Below are 27,420 nucleotides of genomic sequence, written 5' to 3'. Positions count from 1 at the left end.
AATACCATTTATGTTTTCGATGGTTCCAGTGTTTAAAATGTCAAATGTTAATGGTTTGTTTACTTGTTTTCCGGGTTTAAATTACTGTAGATCTTTAATTAAGTTTTGTATTTCCACGCTCTATTGTTCTCCTTTAGCTGGAACTGTCATATAAACAGTGTTCCTGGTAGAAACTTCTTACAGTATCTTTTAGTGAATGAGAATGATTTATACTCAGTTTTAGAAACTAAATTTATTTTAATCTATTTAATGGTTTAACTCTAAAATCGTAAAATTAAACTAAAATAAGCATGGATGCTTGCATGCATTCCCTACAGCTTCTTTTACTTTAACACAATAGATTTAGTCTTATACGACAGCGCTGATTGGTTTCAGTTATTGTTCGCTTTGTCTAAATTAAATTTCATTTTAACAAAACCAAAAAAAAAATCAATAGAAAAGTTATAAAAACTAAATCGTTGTTTTCAATACATCGTACACATAAATTATTCATGTCGCTTTTTCATTCGTTTGATATCTCAATTTCCTTCCAAAATAAATTAATTAAAATAAATCGAAAACAATAACTGAACTGACTTAGCAGACATTATGTCTGATATTTAAGTGTTAATAAATTAAATTTGACTTTTTATGCTTTATTTATAATCCATATTAATTTCATATTCATAATGAGGCCCCAATTTTCGGAATGGCAATGGATGAGAATATTTTTTTTTAGATTCTGGTGTTCACACACGTTTTATGCAAAACAATATTAATGATGCGATTTCAAAATCTTTTCAAAATAAAGTTAATTTTATAGAATTAGAATTAAGTTTTTTTTTATCGTGTGTCGTGATATTTGTGTTTGGAAAATTTTGGTGCATAATCTGGGCGCTTTGTATTTGTCTTACTGCATTAGATGTATGAAAAGTTAAACGATATTTTGACCGTCAGATATTCATAATTTATTTGATGTGTGAGCTTTCCATGGCGTTGTGATGCTCTTCAATTTTCGGACCGATTAAAATTTGCATGTCTGCATATTTTGTTGGAATGTTCATAGTTTTAAATTCTATAAGTCAGATTATGCGATTATTTTTCATTTAAAATATTTTATTGACCAACCAAGCAACTTGTCTCTATTTTTAATTTAATTTAAATAATTTATTCAATTCTTCACGATCATTTGAGTGCAACCAGCGGACCTACGATTTTTTTCCTTTGTTCAGTTTAAGTCTGGGAAACACAAGCTTTAACGATAAATAAGAAAATTATCATTTCCACCTAAAAACAAACTAATAAAAATCCAATTTAAAGTACCTTCGGTACAAATCCCTGTTCACCAACAGTATATTCAACGCGATACACTTGATCATCATCGCCGATATATTGATAAAAACCTTGACCACTAGTCCCACTATTATCGTCCTTATCCCGACCAACGACAGCTTGTTCTTCAGCAAGAATACCGTTTTCCGTTTCATACCTTAATTTTTTTTTTCATTTGCAAATAATTATTCAACCTCATCACCATATTTATGTAAGATAATTTCAACAAGAGATAATCAAAAAAAAAAAAATAATGTCGAGCCCGTCTTTACTACTTCGAGATGATTCTGTGTCTGTTTCGTTGGAATTCGTGCTCATTTCTGCCTATTATATCATATCAATGCTAGCACACTGTAGTCGATTGACTATTAATTTAATTTAGAAGAACATTATTTCGTCTTTGATGTTGATGTTGATCCAATTTAACATTGTTTACATGCATGCATATTTTCAAAGTTAAAGCTTCACACATGGCCTTGTCAAGCAACAGCTCCAGATAAGACAGAGTAACAGAGAGACATTTAATTTAAATAAATATATTTTACATTCTTTTGAATTCTTTTTTATACATAAAATGACATTATATTGATAGTATAGTAGAGATATACAACATATTATGGGTATGATATTGTGCTTACGATTAACATTGACCTGAATTTCTACATCACTATAAAATTATTATGGCACTCCCTTTATGTGTGGTGTTTGTTCTTCTTTTACGAACATCTTCGTCCGAAAATTCTTAATTACTCAAAACAAAAGTTTTAAACTAAAATTCTTTGCAGTAGCAATAACGAGCAAAATTCAAGATAAAAAATCTTTAAAGAGAAAATTTTTTTCTTTAGCTTTGCCACACAAGGAACGATTTACACTGCACGTTTCATTGACAACAGTACGATAAAAACTTTACTATTACTTCGCACAGAGCGAAATAAAAAAAAGTCTTCCACTTTCCGTGTATTTATTTATTCAAATTCCGAAGTGAAAATCATTCTCGGAAGTTCTATTTTCTTTCCAAATAAATTATTTGAAAATGCTCTTCCAAAGACACACACACACAAAAACACTCGAAGACAATAAAGTGACGGGCGGGATAAATGGAAAAATAAAGAAAATAATAGAAAACTGTCGAATGTTGTACATATAAAACTTACAAATATTCGTAATTTGTCTCTTTCTTATTTTCATCTTGACGAATTATTTTCCATTTGCCTTCATCGTCGTAGAGTTTTCGAGGTCTTGGTGTGGGTTTTGGTACCGAATTCTCTGTCTGTGAATAATCAATTATGGATTTGCGTATTCTTTTATGGATATCGTTTGGGATTTCTGGAAGTGGTGTATTTGGATATGTGGATTCGGTGTCAGTAACCGTTTGTGAAATGTCTTGGTTTATTGGGATATCGGTGATTGATTCTGTATGTGGAATGTTGGATTCGGTTGGTGGAACGGATTCTGCTGATGCGCTGTCGCGTTGTGGACAGTCACAAGCCAATTCAGTGTTAGTATTATATTCTGAATTTTGCTGAGACGCTGATGCTGATCGGTCAGTATTGTCTTCGACGTTGTTAGGTGAAAATTGTGGAAATCCATATTGGAGGTATATTTCTGGTCTGGGGATCGTGTATTCATTGGTGTTGAAAGGGTCATTCGGATTACTTACTGTTTGGTATTTGTCGAAACTAAAATAAAGAAAAAAAATTTAGACTCTTGTTATAACAAGTTACAGGAAATTGATTATTACTGAACTGAAATTGTATTATTTTTGTTTGTAAAAACAATGTACCTATTAGTACATCATTCAATGGCTTATTAAGTATTGAGTATATTCCGAAAAATTCTGACATTTTTTTCGGAATTTTTGGAAACTTTTTAGAATTATTCTGAATTAAAAACGCTAAAATATAAGTCCTGCACCATTCCCACTTAAAGAAAACCATCCAGAAAACCATTCTACTACATCCTCATTTGTATTCCTAATTATCGATATATGTACCGATTCTATTATACATTTTCTTTTTGTTTCGTGTTTTCCGTTTAAAAACAATAGAGTCATGAAAAACAGTAAAATGTCATGCATGTGAGGTTTCCATTGTTTGCAATATACTTCGAACAATGAAAAACATACCGAATGATATGCATGGCTGCTAGAAAATAACATGGAACTAACTTCAATTATGTTCTTGACTGAACTGTTCCAAACACTCCGCATTTGTATCAAAATAACCAAGAGTAACGAATGTGTGTAGAGAGCTTTTCAGATATGTCGCTCGAAGCATCATTTATTATAATTATACGTTGACTGAATTAAATATATTCGTATGATGTGTGTGTCTGTATTCTTACATTCAGGTCGACTTCTGGATTTTATAACCGTCGTTGTGTTCAATAAAATTGTAAGTACTGTACTGTGTGTATAGTACATGTCAGCTAAATTGCTTGTGAAAGTGAAGAAGTAAGCCATTTTGACACAATTTTGAAGCACAACTTTCTAAGTAAAAAATTTGTGATGAGTGTGTTTAAGAGTCAGGTAATTTACATTAATAAGTAGACAGAAAAGTTTAGCAAAATCACGAGAAAAAGAATATTTGAGTAAAAAGTATTATGAGCTAATTTACATATAAAAGAGAGGTTCTCTGTACTTGACAAATAAGATTAACTATTTAGCTAGTAAGAAGAGTATAACCAGGGCCGGGCAGCATTTTTATATAGACATATGGCCGATTAAAAAAATAGGGCTGTATTCGCCCGAAGGGTAGCTAGTCTTGAGTGTAACTTCTTAATTGTGGACAAAGAAATATTTACTTGAAACAACAAGTGCGACAAAACATTGCAATAAAATTTGTTGAAGGTTCTAACATTATAAACCCTTACAAATGACAAATGTAAATCCTTACGAAGATTGTAGTACATTACTGCTATAAGAATGTATATAAGAGATGTGTACGCATACGAGAGCTTGCGCGAGTATTAGGCAAACATGTCTATTTACAGTGATTTACTTGCAACACCTTTAGCACTCTAGGGTAAAATTTATTTATTCTCATGTACGACGTCTATATAGGTATCAATACACACACAGTGTGTGATTGCGATAAAATCTATTACTTCTTTTGTTTTAAGTTTTGCATACGACTTCAAACATTTTATTTGATTTGTTTAAACACACCACTACATTTCACGTTAACCGGAGACTATCGCATGTTTTTGCCGTTTCTGTCGATAACAAATAACAATTCGCCTTTTTTATTCAATTTGATATGTTCAACGTCGTTGGTATAATTTATTGGCTTATATGTGAGCATATAACAGAGCCTGCCGCTGCAACAGCAATGCCATATTCGTAAACAGCAACAGCGCTGAAGCATCAGTCTATAATAATTTAACGGTTGTGTAATCGAATATATGTCTAAAATACAACGTAGCTCAAGCGAAATTGAAATATCATTAGACATTCCCGTATGCAAATATCTTGCCTACCTTTTGGCTTTTAAATTGCAAAGACGATACAATATTAAATTTCTTGTTTATGTCGAGAAGAGACATGTTCAGGCTGTTGTTTGCATAAATAAATGAAAATGAAAATCAATATTAATTCGTTTCTAGGAATTGGAATATTGCAAAGACTGATTTAAGAATGATTGCAATTTTCGTTTAAGTTTTCGCAAAAGCAGAAAATTAAAGGAGAGAATGTTTGCAGTCTTATTCTGGAAATGCAATGCAATGAGGAATAACTCAAAAGTAAATAATAATTTGAATAAATTTTTGCTATCAGGTTGGGATGACTGTTCTTCGAATGCAATGTGAGACCTCGCTATTCGACCCTTTTTTTAGAACTCTGAGCCTTATAATATATACACAGGCTACAGGTCGGGATACGTTTTCCATTACTCTAGAAATCTCAACTTTCTTAAAAATATTGAAAGCTAGTGATCTATCAATAAAGTTCGATATTTTAATTTTACCTACGTAATGGAGAATTTTTCTTGTTTCATTGTCAAACGAAGTCATGTAAACACTTTACAACGCCTAAATAATTTTGTTTGTCGGCTGGGGAAACACATATCAAGACAGAAACATATTAATTTACATAATTGTTTACAGAAATGATAAATAACGACAATCTGTATAACACCGGTTAATCGGCGTCGAAAATCTCCAAAATGAACACACCACAAATTAAATACATCACACAAGGAATGGTAATATTTTCTTTTGTATAAATAAATTGATTTCAGATATGTTCTCTGATAGAACATTAATATTTCCATTTATGATGAATAGAATTGGCCATTTGGTATTGATACTGTGATGGTTATGAACGGTCATTAGCATTGAACACTTTCGATTTCAAAGCCAATAAAATTTTTGTTTATTTGAACTTTATATAGTCATGCTATAATTGTCATTGTTAAATTATTTTCTGTGGTTATTAAATGACCCAGGTAACATTAACTATATGACAAATGATTTTTCAATTGCTCACAAAATGAACGCCTCTCATTCAATCAAATTAAATGGATGTAACAACGCATGACGAAATCAGAAATCGAATCAAAACAAAATCACAATTACCAAACTGAAAATTTGTTAATATCACTAATTTCACCATTTCACCCCGGATTGACCTTTTTCAAACATGTCACAAACGTTTTGCTCAAACTTACAAAGTATTTAACCATTTTAACTAGGTGAGCTGGTGTTACGTCGATGGAAATGCTTAAATATATATACATTCCATATGCGTCTACTAATGCATATAATGTGATAATTACCTGTATTCACCAGCTGGATCATAGTCGTATGGAATGTTTTGTCCGAAGTATGGCCCATATCCTCCATCATATGGAAATGGTATATGTATGTACCTTCCCTTTTCTCTCATATCAGGAACGTGAATATATTTACGGTCATCCATTGGTATGTATCGGCCTGAAAATGTAGATAAAATTTCAATTAGTAATTGTTACGGAACGAGTTCGGTCATCCGTATTTTTAATGCAAAGTATGGTGGTTTGGGTTACGCGAAACCAAGAAGACAGACATGTGGGTGGGAGAATTTTATTTGATTATAAAATATTGCTAAGCGACTCTCGAATGAAAGGTTTTGAATTTAAAGCATCTGGAATAATTCTGACTTCAAGGATTATGTTAAATCTTTCATTTAATTCATCAGTGAAGACCAAGGATTCTGAAGAGTTAGTAGTAGGATTTAAGAGCGGAAAAGCAATAATCCTGAAAAACGTTTCTCATCACTGGTTATTCGAATAACGTTATTCAAGGGACCAAATAATTTCAGTTATTGGAATAACGTTAAATATATGCTCTTCTCACGGAAAACGACGTTTCCTCGAACGATATTTGAGTGACCTAATTCATTCAACACATGTCGATGTTTGAAGGCATCGCTGCAGAAATTATCATACGGACTAAAAATGAATATCAAGTAAAACGGTGAGTAAAAGTATTTCTGGCTCAAGCCTTCACATTCTTTCACCCACCTGATTACGAGATCTTCCTTATTAGTCCTAGAGACATAATATACTGTTTAAATAATTAGTACTAAAAAACGACATATTCTTACCCGTACCTTCATTTCGTCTCCGAATATATTTTCCACTGTCAATTAGATTTTGATAAAATTTTGGTACATCAGCCAGAACTGCTACAGCAGCCATATGAATTATCTAGAACAACATGAATAAAAAAATAGGTTAGCATTTCAACAGTACCAAACACTTTATGAAAAAGAAATTAAATGAAATGAATGAATTAATTAATCATTTAATTACTTTAGAAGTAAACAAAAATATTTTTCCCATAAGTATGAAAAGGTACATGAGAGTTGCCCGCGAAAGTCGTGTTTTTGTTAACAGGTAAAAAATAATGCGAAGACATTGAAATATTCAAAGTTTTATTATCCAACATTTACTTTTTCGATATAAAACATCCAAGTCTGTTAAGGGATTTTCATTTTATTAAAATAATATTACTGTTGAGTTTATGCTGGTTACGGCCATGGCGCATAACATTGAAATGGTTTATTCGAATTTGCTCTACTGCGAAAATGGGGAAAGAGTTTTCTTTTTTTACCCCGAGTTATTTGAAGCAATTTTATTCTGGTTGGATAGGAGTTATGAATAATTTAACGAAGAGAAGAAGCACTTCAAATTGTTTTTTGAATGTTTCGTGTATTATTATTGAGACTAACTTGGATAAACTCTGAATATATATCTTTGGGTGGTATGGATATTAAATGGATTTGTAAGATTCGCATTGAACATTAAACGTTATATTTCAATCATTTTAATTAATTTGGGTCTCGTTTCTTTGAATTTTCATGTAAATTTCCCCGTTTCTTGGCTATTTTTCATTATGAATTTTGTCTAATTTTTGCATACTTTTTTCGTGTAGGTTTAAGTAATAAGCGATAGAAGCCGAAAGATCAACATTAAGGTCTGAGACTATTTAAAGTTCAGATGTTCCTTACAATATTTAATTAAAAATTGAACGAATAAGTGTTGCCTAGGAGAATCTATAATTTGCTTTATCTTTAGGGAACAGCTTTGAAAAATATTAATCGGAGGGCCCATTATTGAGAAATTCATTTTCCGTTTTGTTGAAATTTATTGAAAATTGCCGAAAATTTACTGAATTTTTTTTATTTTTTATAAACTTTTGCTGATAAAAAGCTCTGACTCCTATAGTGATTGCGCTCGAATATAATTGCGCTAAAAATATTGCACTCCAATTTTAGAGCGAATGTGCCATACTATAGACCAGTAATTATTGAAATGAATTCATTGCAAATGGGCCAGACACGGAAAACTTTTAAATTCGATTGGGTAACTCAATGAAAAAGAAATGATGACATGAGAGAGCCACGGTATCACATATCAGTTACCTCTGATGTGAATAAGAAATTCTCATTCTAATAAATGCAAAATAACAAACTTAAAGCAAGTTAGGGAGTCGGATTAAGAATCACGATTAATCGTCCAACACATTCTGTTTCTAAGGACCACTTTGAAATCAAAGCTAGGGATATTGGGGAAATTGTAAAGTTTAAAATAGTTATCTGTTTCTACCGGCAAAATAAAAATGTCCGAGAAATTATTATGTCTCGTCAGATTTACCTCACCACTATAATAATCTAGCGTCTGAAGGCTCTAATAAACTTAAAACAATTATATTACTAATCGCAATGAAGGACAATTTCAATTTTCTATTTAAATAATTCATTACAGCTTACATTGAAAAAGCTCGCTGAACTATAAATTTAAACAATTTATCGGTGATATGAACAACATATTTGCTAGTATACTAATATGTGTAATTAAGTCATTAACTGTTATATTAGCCATAAATAAAACATTCTTCTAGAAAATGTTGTTTTCTAAGCGCTGTTGATTTAGGGATTATACTGAAGAGACATAAATTTCGTTAGTTAATGTGAAATTTATTGAAGAATGTGAATTAGATGCGTTCACGTGTCACCTTCCTGGAAGGTAATACGAAATTTGTGAAATAAAATTTTGAGATATGTAAATTTGAAGTCCTTTACAAACTACGACTAAGCTGAACGAATAAACAAACAAATAAATTTGACTTTTTCCTTCAATTCAATCGTTTCAATATGCAAATTCGACTCACCACAAAAATTACACTATTAAGTCTTGAATTCATGGTTTAAAATTGAAAAATTCCTTTTTACTCAAAGTTCAAAAACACTATTTACGTAAATCGGCACAAATCGTCGAATAAAAATTCAAATTCACAACATTCGCAGGAATTGATCCTTTAGAATGCAACACACTCGGATCCACCGAAACTAAAATTTATGCGAAAATAAAATAAAATCCTTCACGAAATAATGCACCGTCGTATGGTCAGTTATTGTGTGTAGACTTTCCCTGGCGGGATCTCGAAAAGAAATAAGACAAGTATTTTCTTCACTTCAATATAAATGCAGTTGCTGTTGTAGGTGTGGGACGTTATTTATCAGTATACTGAAGCTCATCACAGTGCGTATGCTTGTTTATATAGAAAATAAAATAATAACCACACTCATATCAATTGGCGAGAATTTCAGCGGGCCAAAACGCAATATTTTTTTTTGCGGACTTTTTATTATTGTTTTTATTTATATTTTTGCGCTCCGAATTTTGGTTAAAAAAAATATTATACGCAGTCATCAGATACGGTATATTATGTACAATTTTTGACCATCTCATCATTGTGATGTGAACTTATCTCTTTTCCTTATTATTCCAAGGAAAGAATGTTGCACTAAATTCATATTGTTTTATTATTACTCATTGTACATTGTACAACAACGAAACTAATAAAAATGTTTTTGATGTATGGAGATGTTTATTGGCGGTCATTGACAATGGTCCACTCTGGGTCTTGGCCACATTATATAAAATCTTTTGCGGAATACATTAATTATAATTGGAAGTAAAAATTGAAATGCATAATATGTTAGTTGGTGGTATATCGGTAGCTGACAAATTTATGGGTACTGTTAAAGAAAAGAACTTTAACCTTTCTTTATGATTTCTTAGGAATTTTTATAACCGAATTCGAAATGTTTGATTTCCGTGTAATATGAATACTTTTTTTTGCTATAAAATGATAAAATGAGCACATTAATATATTTATGTCTCTGAAACTAATAAAATTCGATGCTTATTGAACAGGCTCTTTGAATTTTCTGGGTTGATTGAGTCATTGATCTTGGGTATGCTTTGTATTTTTCACTTTAACGTTAAATATGTCTTGCATTACAATTGAAATCGGCAGTAGTTATGATATTGTCTTAATCCCCCATACATATGGTGGCATTTAAAGAAACGTTTATCTTTGTTATATTAGCTGTTTGTAATGCATCAGATTTATAAGATGCTCATTCAAGACATTTACAGTAATGTGGGATTTAACTTTTAAAATGAATTTTGGTATTTCATTTTTATGGTATGATTCACACAAAATTCTATTAATAACGCCACGGATAAATACGGAATTCGAAAAATTGGACGAACAGTAAAGTTTATTTTAAAAAAAAGTAATAATTTAAATATCACGGGAAAATCTGAAGTATTTTCTAGAATAACAGGTTAATCATACAATCACTGTCTCCGTTAAATATCGAAAGCTCATGATAATAACTTCTTGAGGACTGGTAAGATACCAAAAAAAGAGTTGTTTATCGAATATTACAGGCCTTATCCCTATTTTCGCGAATGGCCTTTTGTTGGTATCCAGTCTGGCACTGCTGTAGTGTACAAATTACTTTGTAAAATATACCAACGATTGTTATCGAATCAAAATGTTGGGTGTGTTATATGTAACGATATTTTCATAAGATAATAATCCGCTGTTATCATGTGATAGGGTAGTATATGGAAAATTTTGAAATAAATGAAATACACCAAGCGGGCTTCTCAAAGGAAGTATCGCTTTAAGGCGTTAACTGTAAACTAAATAAATTGGGCCTTTGTCATCAGTTGCAATATTTTATATAACATTTTCATTACAGCCATTATATCTAAGCTAAGTCTTATACTGATTAGATTAAAGTATTCGGCCTCACCTATGTCTTTGAAACCATCTATTAAAACATGAGCTTATATTAATTTGAACTTTCACACAGATCAGATCTCTTAACGCGAAGTGGATAAAGTCGCCGGTATATAGCTAACGCTTGACGGTTAATCAAACCAAATAAATTAGGAGCAGTTTAAGTTAGACTATTGGTGGCTTCTCCTATGAACAACGGTGATTTATAAATCTAAATGTCGCAATCACCTGTACCTGATCTTTTAGCTTTCATAATAAATTTGAGAATGCTTTTTGGATCACGGAGCTATGCATCGCTTCATCCTATTGATGAGAAGTAAATAAATATAAGGTCCTATCTGTAAATTAAAGCAGAAACAAAGATCTACTCTTCATGTTCATTAGTCATTGTCGACCCGAATAGCAATTAGCCACGTCTTTCAAACAATCACTAAAATTTCTTTTCCCAACGCAGCAGTTACCTTTATCCAAAAACAATGTTATCTGAAATGACCTTTATAATTCACATAAAAAAGAAAGAATCAAGGACGTTTGCCATTTTTTACAAACAAAACTCTTCTTCGTTATACACAACAACTTATAAAATTCTCGAAAACAGCGTCATTCCACTTTCCTGAATTTATTTTTATTAGTATTTAATACAATTTAATGGTTTTCAGCAAACGGAATGCAATATATTTTATTTATTTAGTGTGGCTAGTGTCACATGGCGCCAATATGCTAATTTCAATTACGTTTCCATGTAAATTTAACTTTTTCGTGTTTTTGTAAAATTTCGTTTTACATGTTTCTTCCAACGAGGTTCCAATATGTCAGACATTTAATCAGATAATTAAGAAAATTATTGTAAAAGTAAAGAACCAAACTTACATCAATTGGTTAAAAAGGTTAAATTTTTACGGTTCTAAAATTGATTAAAAGAAATAAACATAAATAAATTGCGTTTCTCTTGTTAGTCCGGTGGTTCAGCCAGTCTTCATGGTTTTTTGTTGGTTGGCTAGTGCTTGTAATCATTTAAATGAATAGCGTGTTGTCGAAGATGAGAGAAATTATGCTATTCAAAATACACACTGGTTGAGATCATCATCTCTACAATATCCAAGATCTCCATCTGAGATATGTCACAATTTCAACAAATGAAGTAATAGATTTTTCTGAGATCTATTCGAAATACTTATATTAAAGGAAATGGCAGACGTAATAACTATTATTACTGTGAATTCGCCCGTGAAGCTATAGAATTAACAAGCTTTCGAGTTTTTGAAATTTTTGTAAATTGGTTAATAGCAACCAAACGGTCAACTTTTAGATAACTTTTAATTTAAAAAATACTTTGATTGAAATTTGAATACAAAATAAAAAGCGAAGAGTGTCGGAAATCATTTTGATAGTTTTACCAAATCTGTAACATAAAAAAAAACCACTGAAAATATCCGGACTATAGTAAATGAGTACAAACGAAAAGAATTATTTAGGTCCTACCTCAATAGGTGCACGATCGAAATCGCGGAAAAAACGTTCATAGTGCGCTTAAATAAATAAAGTCAACTGGTGGGTATGACATTTCTTGTGAGACGGTCGTTCAACTCAAACGTAGACTCTACTTTTCTCGTCTTAATTGTATCATTTTTCTCATTGATTTAAAATAAGGTATTGTCTAGATTGAAAGATTTAAGAAAAATAAATATCCAACAATGTTTTCTTAAGGCAATAATGAACTGCAACATTTTTGGGACAAGAGAGTCAATTATTTAAATTTTTAAATTCTTATTAACACCATCATCCACTTGTATACGTACTTTGAAATCACAAGAATGTCTGTAATTCTTAAGGCAATTTTCAATTTTCGATTATGGGTTGGCGTTTAATTTCCAATAATAAGTTATTTATTTCAAATTCGACACAAAAAAAACGACAAAACTTTTCTAAAGAACATTCACTCTGTATCTGTTGAGATAAATAAGCGATTTATGTCAAATTAAATTGCTTACTTTCAGTTTCAACGTAAATGTTGTTAGTCGATTATTCGATTAGTATGTGAAAAGGTTGTCTTTTAAATTCAGTTCAATGATCTTCCAGTCGTAAAATTATCTTTTTCTTTTTATCAATACTTTAAAGTTGGATACTTAAAATCTGTGTTAGTCATTCATACCCAGAATGGCCACTGACCGTAAGCATAAGCAATAATTTAGATATTTTTGTTGTTTTGTATAGGAAAATATTTTTTTAAAAAGAGGTTCGTCGACAAAAATTTCCAAAATTAATTAAATATTTAAAGATTTTGTATACGCTTTTTTCACACCAGATCGTATGACAGGGATAGAGGCAAATAAAGGAATGAAACATTTGGCTTATTAAGCCAGGGAATAACAATATTTTATTCATTAGTAGCTATTCCATTCTCTTATATACTTAATTTGTATTAAACATACTAATACCACAGCAGTATTTCATGTGTTTATATTCCACAATGTGTAAATTTCTAAACTTCGTGTCATTTATCACACTCAACTTACATTTATAAGTGGTTGAAGAAGTTGTTACTTATAATAGTTCTTTGTCAGCTGCTGAGTATTACGCAGAATTTAAACGTACTGACTGTTTATCCGATTATTGTTGGGAGGTGCGCTTCATTTCGCAAAATTCTATTAAGACATTACGTGATTCTAAAATTTATCCTCAACCATCAAATTCTAGACAAAAGTTCATATGTCGTTTTCGAGTTTTTCGAGTTCAGCTACACATCACTATTGTACCACGACTTTAATAGGAAAAAAAAGACATATTACTGGGCTACTGCATTGGTAGTAGCTAGCCTTACTTTTCCTTCACGCCACTGATAAAAAGGTTTTTGAGGTGTACCTCGGATATTTATACATGAGAATAGCATAACATACAGGCTAAATAAGACCGATCGGTATTGCAATAAAATAAAATAAAAACTCCTCCTCACAATAAAAAAGCCGTAAATATAAAAAAAACCTGGTAGGCATATAAACATGCAGTTGAATGAAAGAATTTTAGAGTTTTTTTTTGCAAAATGAATTGTTTTTTTATGTAACATTCATCTGATATCGATAACTACGACAGAAATAATGACAAGCTCTGTGTAATATGGTTCTTTATATAATAAAATGCGTGTTCAAAAAAATTGAAGTACAAGATTTTAAATCACCTGATTAAAAATTCTTTGATCGATGGAATTAATAGTCCTGATAATAATACTGGTCATACGTTTGCCGTATGTAGCAAGTTAAAGGTAGCTTCGTTCAATTCCCTCTATAGTTTATTGGCACTGATAAATTTAATTGTCATAGATAATCTTATCTCCATAAACATATTGTAGTCGCATGACTGGTATTTTTGGCTTTCGTAAAATTTATTTATTCATTGTTATGCGAACCACTTCTGAAAGCCTGGTTACAAGATATCTAGATATCGAATTCGAACGAAGGTAAAACTAAGAATGCACCGCTACCAGAACCCTATGTCAACGAATGATCACAAACATTAATCTTTCACAGTTTCACTATTGAATCTATTACTTCACTTGACCTAAGAATTTCCAACAAATGGATTAAAAAAATCTTTTACTTCATTTTTTCCAACTTGCTCAAATACAATAACTAGTGGAGATTCCAACCAACAGACAGCGTGCAAAAACATGATTTATCAAGGCTCATTATGGAGAATTACACAAAAATAACAAAATTTCACATAAGTACGCTACTTTTTGTACATATTCTACATAATAGAGCTTTCGCAAATCCTTTTCGTGAAACCCAACGTTCGTCGCGACGACAAGAATATTTAAGTTGCTTTGAGTCGAACATTTAATTTTCAGTTTACAGAGGACGAAATTGTTTTAATGTAGTACGCTACATTTTGTGCTAATAAAAACAAACTTCTGAATTCATTTCTCAACAAGAAAATGTTAAACGGCAGCCTAACTTCTCATAATACACGTTTCGTTTTAGTTTTGACTTTTTAATTACATTCCACTTTGATTAAGTGTAAATTTTGAAGAGAAAATTAGAAAAATTGATTTCAATAAAAACTTTCCACAGAAGTTAGATTGAGCGCGTGGCGTTGTTACTAAAAAGAATAAAAAATTGCTGAACTTAAACACAGAATTTATTTTCAAAAATTTTCAATAAGATTGAAGTTGATTATTTTGCAAATGGGAAATATTCTCAATCATCATTTCAATGACAAATTTCGTTTTATTCTCGATAAATTTCTTAAAACTTAAAAATTGAAATTGATAACATTGTTCGATCATGAACCCGATGACAACGTGTTTTTTTCGGAGAAGACAAACTCTTTCACATTCGAAGAGATCAACAAAACAACGATGTTGTTTACCACACTCATGTTATTTTTCTGATGCATTTCTATCTAATTTGAAATTCCTGTTATTGTCAGTCTACAGTCTACATTGCAACGATATTAGTCATTTAAATGATTTTAAACCAGAATCACATTTGTCATAGACCAATAAAAAGTCGAGTAGATTGCTTCGTCATGCTGTAACAATTTCCGAGATGTTTCAATTATGAATACCAATCGAATGCATTGAACCCTGTTATTTTCGTGAATTTAACGTATTTTTTTGGAATTACGCCATCGTAGGCTGATACTGGACAATAAATATTTTTTTATTTAACGTAGATGGTGTGGAATGTTGTTCGCTTCAATACAATATTGTATTGGGAATACATTAAATCTTCGGCTAAAGAATATTATAATGAATTAAGTTACACCAAAGTGCATATTGTCTCGCAAGTACGGGACCTGACATATTGCGTATTTATTTTTTAAAGTCCAATTTTATAGTTATGTTCGAACATGGCTTTTAATATTTTTGTGCCACAAAGAATTTATTCTTAAATTGGAAAGTATTCAATTTCACTTCAGATTATAATTGGCATTCAGTTAAGAATAACGTCAGTGCATTTATGGGCGCTTCACAAAACGGGGTACGTACGATGGTGAATCATTGCTATATTATGTCTGCAAGGACGCGCTGTATCTTTCAGTTTCAGAATATTGTATCGATCTTCTAATTGAAAACAGGTCGATTTAAAGAGTTTTCGGCGACCACGGTCTTTATTATTAATTTTTTTTTTTTGCCAAACGATTTCAGACTAAAGTTAATTAATTTTTGAATGAATGAAGCAGCTCTACTCTGGCGCACGTGCAACTTTAAAAAGTTCATTGTGTTCTTCGCAATATTTTCATTTTATCTTATTTTGCGGCAGAGATTATACACCGCGATGACATATTTTATGTTTTTGTTAATTTTTTTGTTTTTAATATTTTTTTCATTTACCTTAGGACCATGTTACATTTTATGCATATTTCTTGCGGGTAATGATGCCTGTACGATGGTATTTCGGCTATACAATTTAAAAAGATAAAAATGATAATGTGCCCGGTTGGTTGACTCTTTCAACTCTGAAATTGAAATTGCTGCATGAAATCAAATTTAAAATTAATGACTGCTTTCAAAAGGATGAAAAGGAACAGGAAATAAATATTATTTTTATATGATGATGTGATGACAGGCTGTCGTATGAGAAGACGATAATTTGTACGATGTACAACCAAGACGGAGTCGTTTTTCCATCCTTTGTTTAAATTTATGTAACAATGCAGCAAATAAATAATGAATACGTGTGTTCTTGCGAAGCGATATTTTGTGAAGAAAAAAACGAAACTTCCGTAACATGATTGTGGTCAATGCTTCCAGCTTCAACAGTCACTGACTGTTACAGTCAGAAAATGTTACAACACGTAACTGTTCTCTTTGATTGTATACTTTAACAAATGATGAAAAAACTCTGGAAATTCTGAAAATAATATTTTCGGTAGAGAACAATAAGCTCAAGAAAAATATCACCCCTCGTTGTTTGTTGTGAATATGTTGTGTTACAGAACAACTCCTGTATGGGATGGAGTACTTAAGTTTGTAGACGTGCACTTCATCACACATACATACATCTTGTAGTAACTAAAAGTTTTCATCTTCTCCTAATTTAATTTTCCATTTACCAACTCTCGTTGTTTTGAAAAGAATACGCGAACTCCCCACTGACTCCCACGTTCTTGTCAAGGATTTCTTGTAATTATAGTAACATCTTTCATCATGCACTTCCGTCTTCGTGCTCTCAAATCAAATATATTTTCTGATATTTTAATTCGACGTTGAATGATTAGATGTAACATAATGATACAATGTTTCTCCCCTTATTACAGAAGGTACTTCCGCGAGCCAAAATTATGTACAAGAAAAGCTTCATATATTCACCACTGTACTCAACTGGTTACACAACCATTCAGTGTATTAACTATACAAGGCACATCTAACACACACATCCACTCTCAATGTCAGAAAAGGTTTGTCATTACCATATTGTTTGTAACAACTTTAACTTATTAATGTTCTCAATTTACAGAATGATGTTGACTTGAGTGTTATTTCTATACTTGAGCAAACACGATAGGTATCATGTTGAATTTAAAACGAAAATCTTAAGACTTCAGATTTGTTTCAAAACACAATGGTTAACGATATGTTGAAATGTTTTATCAGATAATAAGTCAAATAATTTTAAATTTGGGCAATGACAGGGAAATTTCAATTATAAATTATTTTTGTTTTCCAACAATGTGTTGTTTACATTAAATTGGAAGCAAAATATTAAAGGAAAAACTTTTGATTTTCTGTTGTTGTCACGAAAAGAAAGAGAGTGAAAAAAAATGAACTAAATTAAATTATTATAGCGATAAAGCGACCTATAGCGCAAATGTGTATATACACTCAGCTGCCTATAAAATTATGCGTCGGAAAGGTTGATACTGTGGAAAAGTAAACATTTTAAAATTAAATCTCACGACCTAATCAACACAGAGAATGTTTACTAAACAAAAATCGCGGGCGACGTTCATGCCTAATTTTCCGAGTCAAGTTTTTGATGCGAAACTTTTTGTCACCATACCAAACCATTTCGGATAAATATAAAGAGTGGTTGGTGGGTCAGTGGTGAAGAGAAATTTTTGGGCTTTCATTTAAAATAATATCAAAACACTCCCCGTATGAATGGTATTATAGTAATTTATTGTCAATAAATCGCTTTATCAGTAATATAAAGAGCAACATTTTTTGTAGTCAGCAATCAAAATTTGAGCCAGACAACGACCGATTTCATTTCACAAAAAAAAAACAAATTCCTTTTGTACATTGGGATAAGGATTATTTAAACTTTTATCGGCGTACCAGTCTTCCTTCAAATGGACTGATTTGCATTTATTTGTCGTTTTCACGAGCAATAAAAAATACTTTACGAATTGCAACATACAGAAACAGAGATAAACGAATTTAATTATTTAGAACATTAAAGTTTTAGTTTTTAATTACAAGTCAAAATGATTAAATAAAACACTTTACGACTGTGACTGTGACGCTAAGTAGTCCAACAATTTCTGAATGGCTGGTGGCGTTTTGGGTATATGATCGCCCTAACAAAAACAATGTTTCAAAAGGGTTGTACGGCTATAACGTTAAACTTGAACATTTTAACAAAAATAATTACCTGAGGGACAAATCCGTTATTATCAGCAACGTAATCAACTCGATACAGTACACCATCATCACCCGTGTATTGATAAAATCCTTTCGATCTCAAACCATCCTCGTTCGGTGCCAAATTCTCAATTCGACCCGATTCTTCAGCTAATATACCATTTTCGGTTTCATATCTATATTTCGAACATACAAAACGAAAACGGTTTGCAAACATGTTAAATAAACATTCAATTTAATATGAAAGCGCCTGATGAGCTCAGATTGAAATTTTATGGCACACAAAATAACAAAAGTTTTGAAAGTTGCTACAAAGGCGTATGAATTATAGATGGTTATGTGCGTAGATGGTTATTCAATAAGAAGAATGACCCATGTTTTTTGTGGTTTGAAGGATTTGTAGGCGTTGAGGTTGATGTGATAACTTTGATTCGGGGAAAGTAGTCATTTGAATTGTAAATGGAAGTTTGTCAGAGTTAAGTTTAAGTTTTTCCTTTACTTTGTCGATTTCTGTCTTCCGGATCAGTTAATTTTGTGCTTTCAATAATAGCAAAATTTCCTTTTCCGAAAGTTTCTTCTTTTTAACACATCACATATGACGTAGGTTTGGCAGTTTAGCAATGAAATATTTTCAGTTACAGATGAAAAGAAATTGCCAAATAACTATTTGATTGTTCATGAGAGAACTCATAAATTATACAAAACGGCACTATGATCATTGTAATCGGTGCTGCAGTGCTGCACGGTAAGCAAAAGTGTTCTGCAATCGCACTTCACCGGAGACCTTTAGCGTATTACTTAAATCTTACAGGTAATGGTATCCGTCGGTGTCTTCTGTTCTTTCATCTCGAATAATTCTCCACCCATTGCTACCAATTGCATTCACGTTTGGAATAGGTTTCACTGTAGTTGAATATTTCTCTAAACCAACTCTTGAACCAATTCCAGTATTTGCTCCTGCATTAGTTTGTCCACTTCCTCCGCTGTACTTTCCAAATCCTCCATCATAAGCGCCTCCACCTCCTGTATATTCGCCACCTCCACCAGTGTATTCTCCACCGCCTCCCGTATACTGTCCTCTGTCTTTATCTCCTATATGAACATACTTACCATCGTTACTGGGACGATATTTACCATCATTGGCTGGATTATACCTTAAAGGATTAAGTTAGACCTTTTTTTCGTTTCGATTTTTTATTTGATTATTATACCTTCCATCATTACTGGGTCGATAACGTCCATCACTTATTACAACTGGCTTCTGAGTAACGAAACTGTTGATTGGTCTATATCTTCCATCATTCTGTGCACTCGCAAGAAATATGCCACAATTTAGATAAAGCAAAGCCTGTTTGATGAGCGACAAATTTCTAACTCATTGGGCACAAAGACTGATTCTTAAGAATTCTTCTTACCACCAACAATTTCATTGTGTATGGATGAGAATATTTCCAATTTTAAATCTAATGAACTTACGATATATAACTAAATTAGATGGTCGCTGACGCCCAGCTTATATATACTCTGAATACGCGATGGACACAATTAAATGATAATAAAATGACAAATTTATTCACTTGCTTCAATTGAAAATAAGTGTTTAACGTTTTAGACAGAAATCAGATGCATTTTGCGGTTAAATTGATTCATTAAGTATGCAGGTAACGTGTGATGAAACCAATTTCGAAAATGTCATGAACATCACAGTCAACCATTAAATGCTTTAGATAAGTAACTTTACGATAGCTGTTTTTTCTAAAGTGATTGGGCCGTTCGTCAATACAATAGAGTTGTGCACCCACGGCAGATGGAATGTATTTTTTTACCATCGAGAAATGCGCAATACCATTCATTATAAATTTTCTATTTTTTCCCATGTCCTGATGCATAATTTACTGACTTTGTTTAAACTGGGTTTCTGCACAAACAGGAGATAAACGACAGACCGCCGATTCGTTCGCATTGACGACTATAACACAAAATTGTATATTTTTATTTCCAGTAAATTACGGCATTTAAACAAATAAACATCATCTGTTTCATATGGAGTGGAAGTTATTCAAAGTATGCTGGCTGCAAGCGTTATGTCCCAAGTGAAGTATTAAAACATTTGCATCAAATAAAAAATTTATAAAAAACATAGCTAACGCCGACCCGTACGAAACACCTATTCGTATCAAAAGCCTTTAATGTGAAACTCTTCATTTCTCTTACTTCATTTTCTTCTCTGCTGAAAAACTATTCTCCCTTTAAAATCACTTACATTATCCACTCTTTGCCTTGTTATCATATACAACTAAATTGCCGGAGCAAACATTTCACAGAGGAATATGCTATTATATAGCTCTATATGCCTGTATATAGCTCAATATAGCTGTATATAGGTATATATAGATGTCCATATATGGAATCCCTGAAACCCCTCACACTTAACACATTATTTCCATGTTAACAGAAACTCTCTAAGCATCATTTTTCCCACTTTATATCACTTTTAATAAAATCCAATATGGCCGCCGGCAGCCATTTTGTTAGGAGACCGGAAATAGTACCGACGCTTTACATTCGTTAATACCTTTCAAACAAAAAAAAATTCATGAAATTCGGTCAAAATTTACTCGAGATATTGACAAAATACTCCACGTTCACTGTACGGCCGAGTAGCCAGATAAGAGCTCACTCCAAGAGACCTAGCTCACGCTCCGGAGAACATAATTTCATAAACTTTTTTTTCCCTGATTGGTACGGTCAATACCTATCTAATAAAGCTAAAACGAACGAAATATGTTCAAATGTGGCCGACCTACAAGCAAAAACTGCTTGCCGCCCTGTGCCTGTTCCACACCAAGGGGTCTAACTCACGACTCGGTCATCCGATTTCCATAAACTTTTTTTTTGTCGATCGGTATTGTAAATACCTTTTATTTGACGTATCACTTACAAGTTTAACGTTTAAATGTCCGGAGATATCTTCGAAAAACCGTAAAGCACTTATTGGGCCACAGCTCGGGAGGGGTCGATCCAAAATCACTCATCTTCGAACTTAGCCTGTCTTTTGACATTACAAAACGGGAAAGCAAAGAATTTTTTAAATCGGATGCGTTTTACTCAAGTTATCGTGCAGACAGACAGACGGACAGACGGACATTTTTTTTTTCGCGGATTTGGCATCTCTAGACAACCACAATAGGTTTCCCCTTACTCAGGGAGTCCAATTCGACGTGTTACAAACGTATGCGTAAACCTATAAGACCCCAGTACTTCGTACGGGTCTAAAAAGTTTGTATGCAATGTATGATGGTTTATTAAACAGGGATTAACTTTGAAATTCGTATCTAATAGTTTGCAATTCAACATTAATAGCAATTTTATAATCTCATGCTAATGGTAAAATTAGAAAAAAAAAAAATTACCAAAGTATCAACTCGAACAAAAGACATACCATACCAAATTGCAATGAAAATAATGAAATTACTCAGTTTGCTTCCAAGCGGTATAGAGAAAATTGGAATAGTCTCGATCAATGTAACACAATAGTTGTTTGATAAAGAATGTCAGAGAATATGATTGGGTTAAGTATAGTACCCTAATTTATCCATATAAAATACGAATATGGCCGTATACAATATATTTCTTATAGAGGAAGTGCACGTACGTACGTGCATATTTTAATAAATCCAAAAAAAAACCTTATCAATGGTCATTGATATTTAATTTTGAACAGAAACGTTCGATGTTAAATATGTAAAATAAATGGACAGTTATGAACTGATTTTCAAATGCTTTGCTTCTTTACAAAATACAAAATTTATTTTCATGACGCAGGGGAGAAACAGTTATTTTCTCACCTCAGCTTCGGGAGCCTTTGTTGTGAAACCTAATCGGTAAAGAAGTAGGAATCATTTTCTTGGGTAACTGGTGGCCCTCGCTACGCTCTGGTCAAACATTTTTAATAACAGTATTTTACTTGCCAACCGAAGGTGACAAGAACACTCTGGAACGCAAATTCAATCTTTTGTCTCTCAAAAGAGTGTTCTTGTCACCTTCGGGTGGCAAGTAAAATACTGTTATTAAAAAATTAAATTTCTAATATTTTTTTTCTCTCTGTCAACAAATAACTATTAGCGATTTTTTGGCTATATTAGATAAAACTTTTTTCTTTTGGGGCACCATGTTCTGCAGCCGGAAGCTGAGTCGCTAAATATATAATTGAAGCTAAATGTTTATTTTTAAAATATCTTTTACGATGCTAGTAGCTCGTAGCTAATACTAATTCCTCTGCATCATTTATGTTTGTCTTTAATTTTATGACAGTTTGTAACTTTCAAAAACATATCGAATCTGCAGAAAATCAGCTTGCCTCTTCCATCCAACAGAAGAGCAAAGTGTTAAAAAAAACCTGGAGTCTCTATTATGGTCAAAAAGGTAATAGTCTCTTTCGACCCACTATTATAAATACGTGCAAAAATTGGTAGCCTCTATTCCGTACAAACGTTTTTGTACGCATTTGCTTAATTGACCGAATAAACCCAGCTAAATAACAACATCATACGTAATGTTTGACTAGAGTGTATGACTAATGATTAATCATTTTGATGTCCATTACAATATTACATCAATGTTGACAACATAATTGAGACAAACATGTGGTTTAATAAAAATACTCATTTTGTTGGTTTTTTAATATAAAATGTATTGCAACAGGTTTTTACATTATGATGGCAGTGTCTCCTCTATGGTACAAATCAGATATTTAACAATTTTGAAAAAAAAACTTTTTTTTGTGAAAATATTTACAGAATCAAAGTATAAAGCTATTTCAAAAATGGTTTGTCCAATTAGGCTTATTCCTTTGGTGGATGTTCGGCTAAGTATTTGAGAGCACGTTGGATCAATTCTGTAACAAACAATGAATGTAAGTTAAATCCCGAATAAAAAACTATAAAAAATAAATTATTTTTCACCTGGAATTGGTGGTGGAACTGGAAGATGATCTCCTTGTGGTTGGAATCCTAAAAACACGAAAAGTTAATCAAAATTTAAATGAAGTTTTCGCTCAAAATAAATAATTTACCATTCTCATCAGCAACGTAAACTAAGCTGATTGGTGTACCATCGTCAGATTTGTAGGAGAATTGACCTTGAACATCCTATGAACAGAAAAATGTTTTATTTTACTTCGATGCCGATATCAATCCTACTTAAAACTTTCTAACGAAAATTTCAAAATTGCAATTACGTTTTCACTTTCAACTAAAATCATAAAAGATCTTGTCGCACTAGGACAATTGAAATGAACGTTTTTTTTTCGGTCGGTTCAAATTACTTTGCATTTAAATTGAAGCTATATACATTTCGATCTTCCTGATAAATAAATCATTTAATAACCGACCCATTCAAATCATAAAAATTAATTTGAATACAATTTGACACAATCTTTTTGTGAAGGAATTATTTGCAGATTTATTTTTTTGAAACATTATTGCGAACACATATTTAAATGTAAGCACAGTATTGACCTTCTTGGCTATACACACCGCATGTCTGAATCATTCAAAGAAAGTTCAATGAATTATCGCTTGTTAGCTATCGTGTTATACCGCAAAATAATTGATTAATGACCTTTCTGCCGTATTACTAAATTGCATAACCCGAACGCAAACTGCTTGTATCAATTTTACATTTATATATCGCGGTATAGGCACGGTATGTATTGCACTCTCAGACAATTCAAACAATATAGGCAGAAGCAATTTATTGTTTTGTTTTTATTGCTGACTTCATTGGAATCAAAATTGAAAATTGTTTCACTCTGCTACCGCGTAGATGTTGAATATATGTTCAATGTGCGGTTACCTATTTGCTGATGGCAATGTTGTACATTTAATCTTCAATTCCGTTCGTATTTTTGAGGTATACACTCAACTAAATTTTTTATCGAAGTCTATTGTCGATAGTTTGGAATAGTGTTACTTACAATGGATTCATTTTCTGTTCCAGCATTTTTAACTGATCCTTGTTGGTCTACTGAAACGCCATCGCTTGTTTCGTAAGCATATTGATATGAGCCATCAGGGTTGACGTTTTGTTCACTGCGAAGAATAGTAACTTCTGCAGCGTTGGCTACGGCCAATAGGGCTACTGATACCAAAATCTGCGGGAATTTAAAATATTTATTAATTTGTCATTTTCAGCACGATAATGAACGGTAAGCCAATGTTAAAATTAAAACTTATTCCACTAGCCAAATCTGAACTAAATAAAATCTTCTTAAAAAGATTTGAAAATTCGTCTATAAGCTGCTTGTAGTTTTACGCATTTATAAAATTTAAAAAAAATAAATAAATTAATAGTCGTGTGGTGTTCTACTTTCAGTGAATGTGCTTTGATGGGTAATATTCAGACTGTAAAAGCTTTAATTGAGCTTAAAACGTTTGTGCACTAAAGTGCATAATAATCCCGAGATTACGAGAGTACGTTGTTATTAATTCATAGGCTATATTTATAGAATTCTCTGAATAGGAGAACAAATTTGAAATCTCGCATGAGTTTTCATAGCCCGGTTGATATGTTTAGTACCATTACATTGTTAATATATCACATCATCTTCATAAGTGAATTTCATCGTTTTCAATTAGACTAAACTCTTTCATCATCTTTCACCTGCAAAGCACACTAATGAATGGATGTAGATGTAATTCAATAAAGTCTGTCGCTCGTCCAGAAAATGTGGAGAAGTCTACCACTGATATATTGATGGAAGGGGATTAAAAGTTTGCCAGATGAAATCCATTCAAGAAAATTTTGGGATCATGAAACCAATAAAAAAAGGAAAACAGACACAATTTTGCTTAAAAAATGAATAAATAAATTTGTCGACAACTTTTATGTTGGATACGCGGCCGATTGCCAAAATCTAATTCTTCCTCTGTTAAACGGTCTGAACATGTAATCCACAACTGACACACGAAATAAGATTATTGCTGAGACTAAATTTACGATAATTTGAGTTGCAAAAAAAAAGTTTCCGTCGGCGTCTGTTTCCATATTTTTTTAGAATGTTGGGAAAATGCTCAAAAGCTAGTCTGAAAAATTTTGTCAACCAAAATTTTACAACGACATCACACATTTTGTTCATACAAATTTTATTCCTAGCCCGAAATGCGTAGCTTAATAAATAATGTTTCCATTTAAATTTTGACGACACAGTTTAGCAATTAAGTATAATAATTTAAATCTTAAAAAGTCACAAACTTAAAATTCAAATAAAAAACTTTGATTTAATTCCACTTTAGGTTGATTTCACGAAATTTTTAACATTTAATCGCAAACTATTTACTAATCCCTTTAGCAATTTGGTGAAAAATGTTAAATACTCACAATGAATTTCATTTCTCAAGGAATATGTTATCACTATGAAAGCGAATTTAATTGTAAAATATTTGGTCTCGGTCCACTCTTATTTATATACAAACGCGACATTTTTATGATACTAGATTTACGCTTGAATATAAATCTTCGATCAAATGATGGTCATCCGAAATAAAACTTGATACTCACCAAAACATATAATAATGTTATCACATTCGTAAGCTAAATAAGAAATTTTAAGTTTCATATTCCTTTTGTATTATCATCGATGAAAGAAATCGTAATATGTCAATAATTACATAGTGTCTTCGGCTTCGGATTGCAAGGGACACTCCGGAGCGTCTTCTAAACTTTTTATATATTTCTCGCTTAAAAGACGCACTTTATCTGACCGCAAACCTCGATGTAAAGAAGGCTTTGCGATTCGTGTATAAACATCAAATACATAAGCCAATACATAAGCTTTATAGTCGCGTATATAAGTCTTAAAGTTGAACTGTAAAGGTACATAGACGACGCGTTTTAATATGTACACACAGAATGTGTGTTTTGTTTTTGGTCAAATAAAGTGCGTTTAAGCGCTCAATATATAAAAAAATTTATACTACAAGAACTGTAAAGGGTATTTTATGTTCTCAAAATGGCAAATAGGTTACTATTTACTATTTCTCGAACATAAAATACTCTTTACAGTTCTTGTAGTATAAATAACTATTATTCACAAAAACGTGAGTAATCACACTAGCCAAATTCTTAATTTACAAGTAATTAATCCACCGATAATAGAATTTTCGATGCCAATTGCAGTGAAGCTAAGTGTGCTTTACCATACGCGCACGGATGCCTCTCTGTCTCTGGCATAAAACGTTGTATGAATCTCGGTGCAAAGTACCTAATTATGCTCACGAAGTGTATTATGACACACGGCCCGCGGCCTCACACATCTAGAGAGCCTAATAAAGTACTTTGTACTCCAATGTAATGAATTCCTAAAAATTGCGGAATATTTCACTCTCATCTTTCGAACGATTGACACAGTCTTTTCTATTTTTAAAAGTGAATTTTTGAGCTTGAGCTCGTTTATGCATGCGAATATATCCAAATTATACTGCATAGATTAGGTTATTATATTAAACGTCTTTAGATTAAAGGTCGAACAACTAAAATTTGAGACAGTCTAAAACAAAAAAAAGACCCCGAAACAGGTTATGAATGGCTTCTTTAATGATTAACCAAATATCAGCGATCCTTTATTTTCTTGTTTTTTCTTCTTTTTTATGCCATTCAAAAAGGCGTCAGTAGAAATAAACGATATTTTGGTGATATGCATTTATTTGGTTTTATGACTTTGAATGATTTCATCTAAAAAAATCATTTTGAGTCTGCGCTAATGCACCAGTTTAGGTCAACTGCTGTGTGAATACGATAAATTTCCAAATTTGTTACACTGCGTTCTCGATCTTAGGAGTGGTTGGGTTTAGATATGAGCCTTCTTTTGTCATTTCTTCTGTTTATCCGAAAAAACAAAAAGAACAAAAATAGGTCCGCAATCTACCTTTCTACCCTTTCTGTGA

General features: G+C 32.0%; 3 protein-coding genes and 1 long non-coding RNA gene across 6 annotated transcripts; 1 reads left to right on the top strand and 3 right to left on the bottom strand.

Annotated features, from left to right (window-relative positions):
- Window positions 1-385: 385 nt before the first annotated feature.
- LOC119081463 (larval cuticle protein LCP-30-like) lies at window positions 386-9,326 on the bottom strand. Of its 3 annotated transcripts, XM_037190452.1 has the most exons (7): window positions 8,962-9,326; window positions 6,893-6,995; window positions 6,084-6,240; window positions 2,972-2,990; window positions 2,466-2,581; window positions 1,303-1,468; window positions 386-1,232 (listed from the first exon to the last, which is right to left on the bottom strand). In XM_037190452.1, exons 1-7 carry the CDS (start codon window positions 8,992-8,994, stop codon window positions 1,188-1,190), a joined length of 639 nt encoding a protein of 212 aa, XP_037046347.1. In that variant the 5' UTR covers window positions 8,995-9,326; the 3' UTR covers window positions 386-1,187. The 3 variants fall into 3 exon arrangements, with proteins under 3 accessions (XP_037046347.1, XP_037046344.1, XP_037046346.1); XM_037190449.1 differs by having other exon boundaries at window positions 2,466-2,990; window positions 8,962-9,325; XM_037190451.1 differs by having other exon boundaries at window positions 2,466-2,990; window positions 6,899-6,995; window positions 8,962-9,325.
- LOC119081523 lies at window positions 3,462-18,137 on the top strand. The gene is made up of 3 exons (XR_005088496.1): window positions 3,462-3,704; window positions 17,149-17,289; window positions 17,349-18,137. It is a non-coding gene; the product is annotated as an uncharacterized LOC119081523 (long non-coding RNA).
- A 101-nt stretch (window positions 18,138-18,238) lies between these two features.
- On the bottom strand, window positions 18,239-19,955 carry LOC119081481 (larval cuticle protein LCP-30-like). Its single transcript, XM_037190481.1, has 5 exons — window positions 19,891-19,955; window positions 19,687-19,823; window positions 19,285-19,629; window positions 18,486-18,651; window positions 18,239-18,411 (listed from the first exon to the last, which is right to left on the bottom strand). Exons 1-5 carry the CDS (start codon window positions 19,903-19,905, stop codon window positions 18,337-18,339), a joined length of 738 nt encoding a protein of 245 aa, XP_037046376.1. The 5' UTR covers window positions 19,906-19,955; the 3' UTR covers window positions 18,239-18,336.
- Window positions 19,956-23,142: 3,187 nt separating this feature from the next.
- On the bottom strand, window positions 23,143-26,003 carry LOC119081510 (larval cuticle protein LCP-17-like). Its single transcript, XM_037190518.1, has 5 exons — window positions 25,856-26,003; window positions 24,453-24,629; window positions 23,550-23,625; window positions 23,440-23,487; window positions 23,143-23,372 (listed from the first exon to the last, which is right to left on the bottom strand). Exons 1-5 carry the CDS (start codon window positions 25,865-25,867, stop codon window positions 23,320-23,322), a joined length of 366 nt encoding a protein of 121 aa, XP_037046413.1. The 5' UTR covers window positions 25,868-26,003; the 3' UTR covers window positions 23,143-23,319.
- Between the last annotated feature and the right edge of the window lie 1,417 nt (window positions 26,004-27,420).

The sequence above is a fragment of the Bradysia coprophila genome, unplaced genomic scaffold (genome assembly GCF_014529535.1).
Source record: "Bradysia coprophila strain Holo2 unplaced genomic scaffold, BU_Bcop_v1 contig_358, whole genome shotgun sequence".
Classification (NCBI taxonomy): Eukaryota; Metazoa; Arthropoda; class Insecta; order Diptera; family Sciaridae; genus Bradysia; species Bradysia coprophila.
This window is presented reverse-complemented; position numbering and strand designations above follow the sequence as displayed.

Coding starts and splice junctions, on each gene's coding strand:
- LOC119081481 (XM_037190481.1), bottom strand. Junction 18,652..19,284: donor ACCGACGGATACCATTACCT/GTAAGATTTAAG, acceptor TTCGAAATATAG/ATATGAAACCGAAAATGGTA. Junction 18,412..18,485: donor ATAACGGATTTGTCCCTCAG/GTAATTATTTTT, acceptor TGTTTTTGTTAG/GGCGATCATATACCCAAAAC.
- LOC119081463 (XM_037190449.1), bottom strand. CDS start 8,994: ATGAATTCAAGACTTAATAGTGTAATTTTTGTG. Junction 6,996..8,961: donor TTAATAGTGTAATTTTTGTG/GTGAGTCGAATT, acceptor ATGTTGTTCTAG/ATAATTCATATGGCTGCTGT. Junction 2,991..6,083: donor GATCCAGCTGGTGAATACAG/GTAATTATCACA, acceptor TCTTTATTTTAG/TTTCGACAAATACCAAACAG.
- LOC119081510 (XM_037190518.1), bottom strand. Junction 23,626..24,452: donor GAACAGAAAATGAATCCATT/GTAAGTAACACT, acceptor TTCTGTTCATAG/GATGTTCAAGGTCAATTCTC. Junction 23,488..23,549: donor TTACGTTGCTGATGAGAATG/GTAAATTATTTA, acceptor TCGTGTTTTTAG/GATTCCAACCACAAGGAGAT.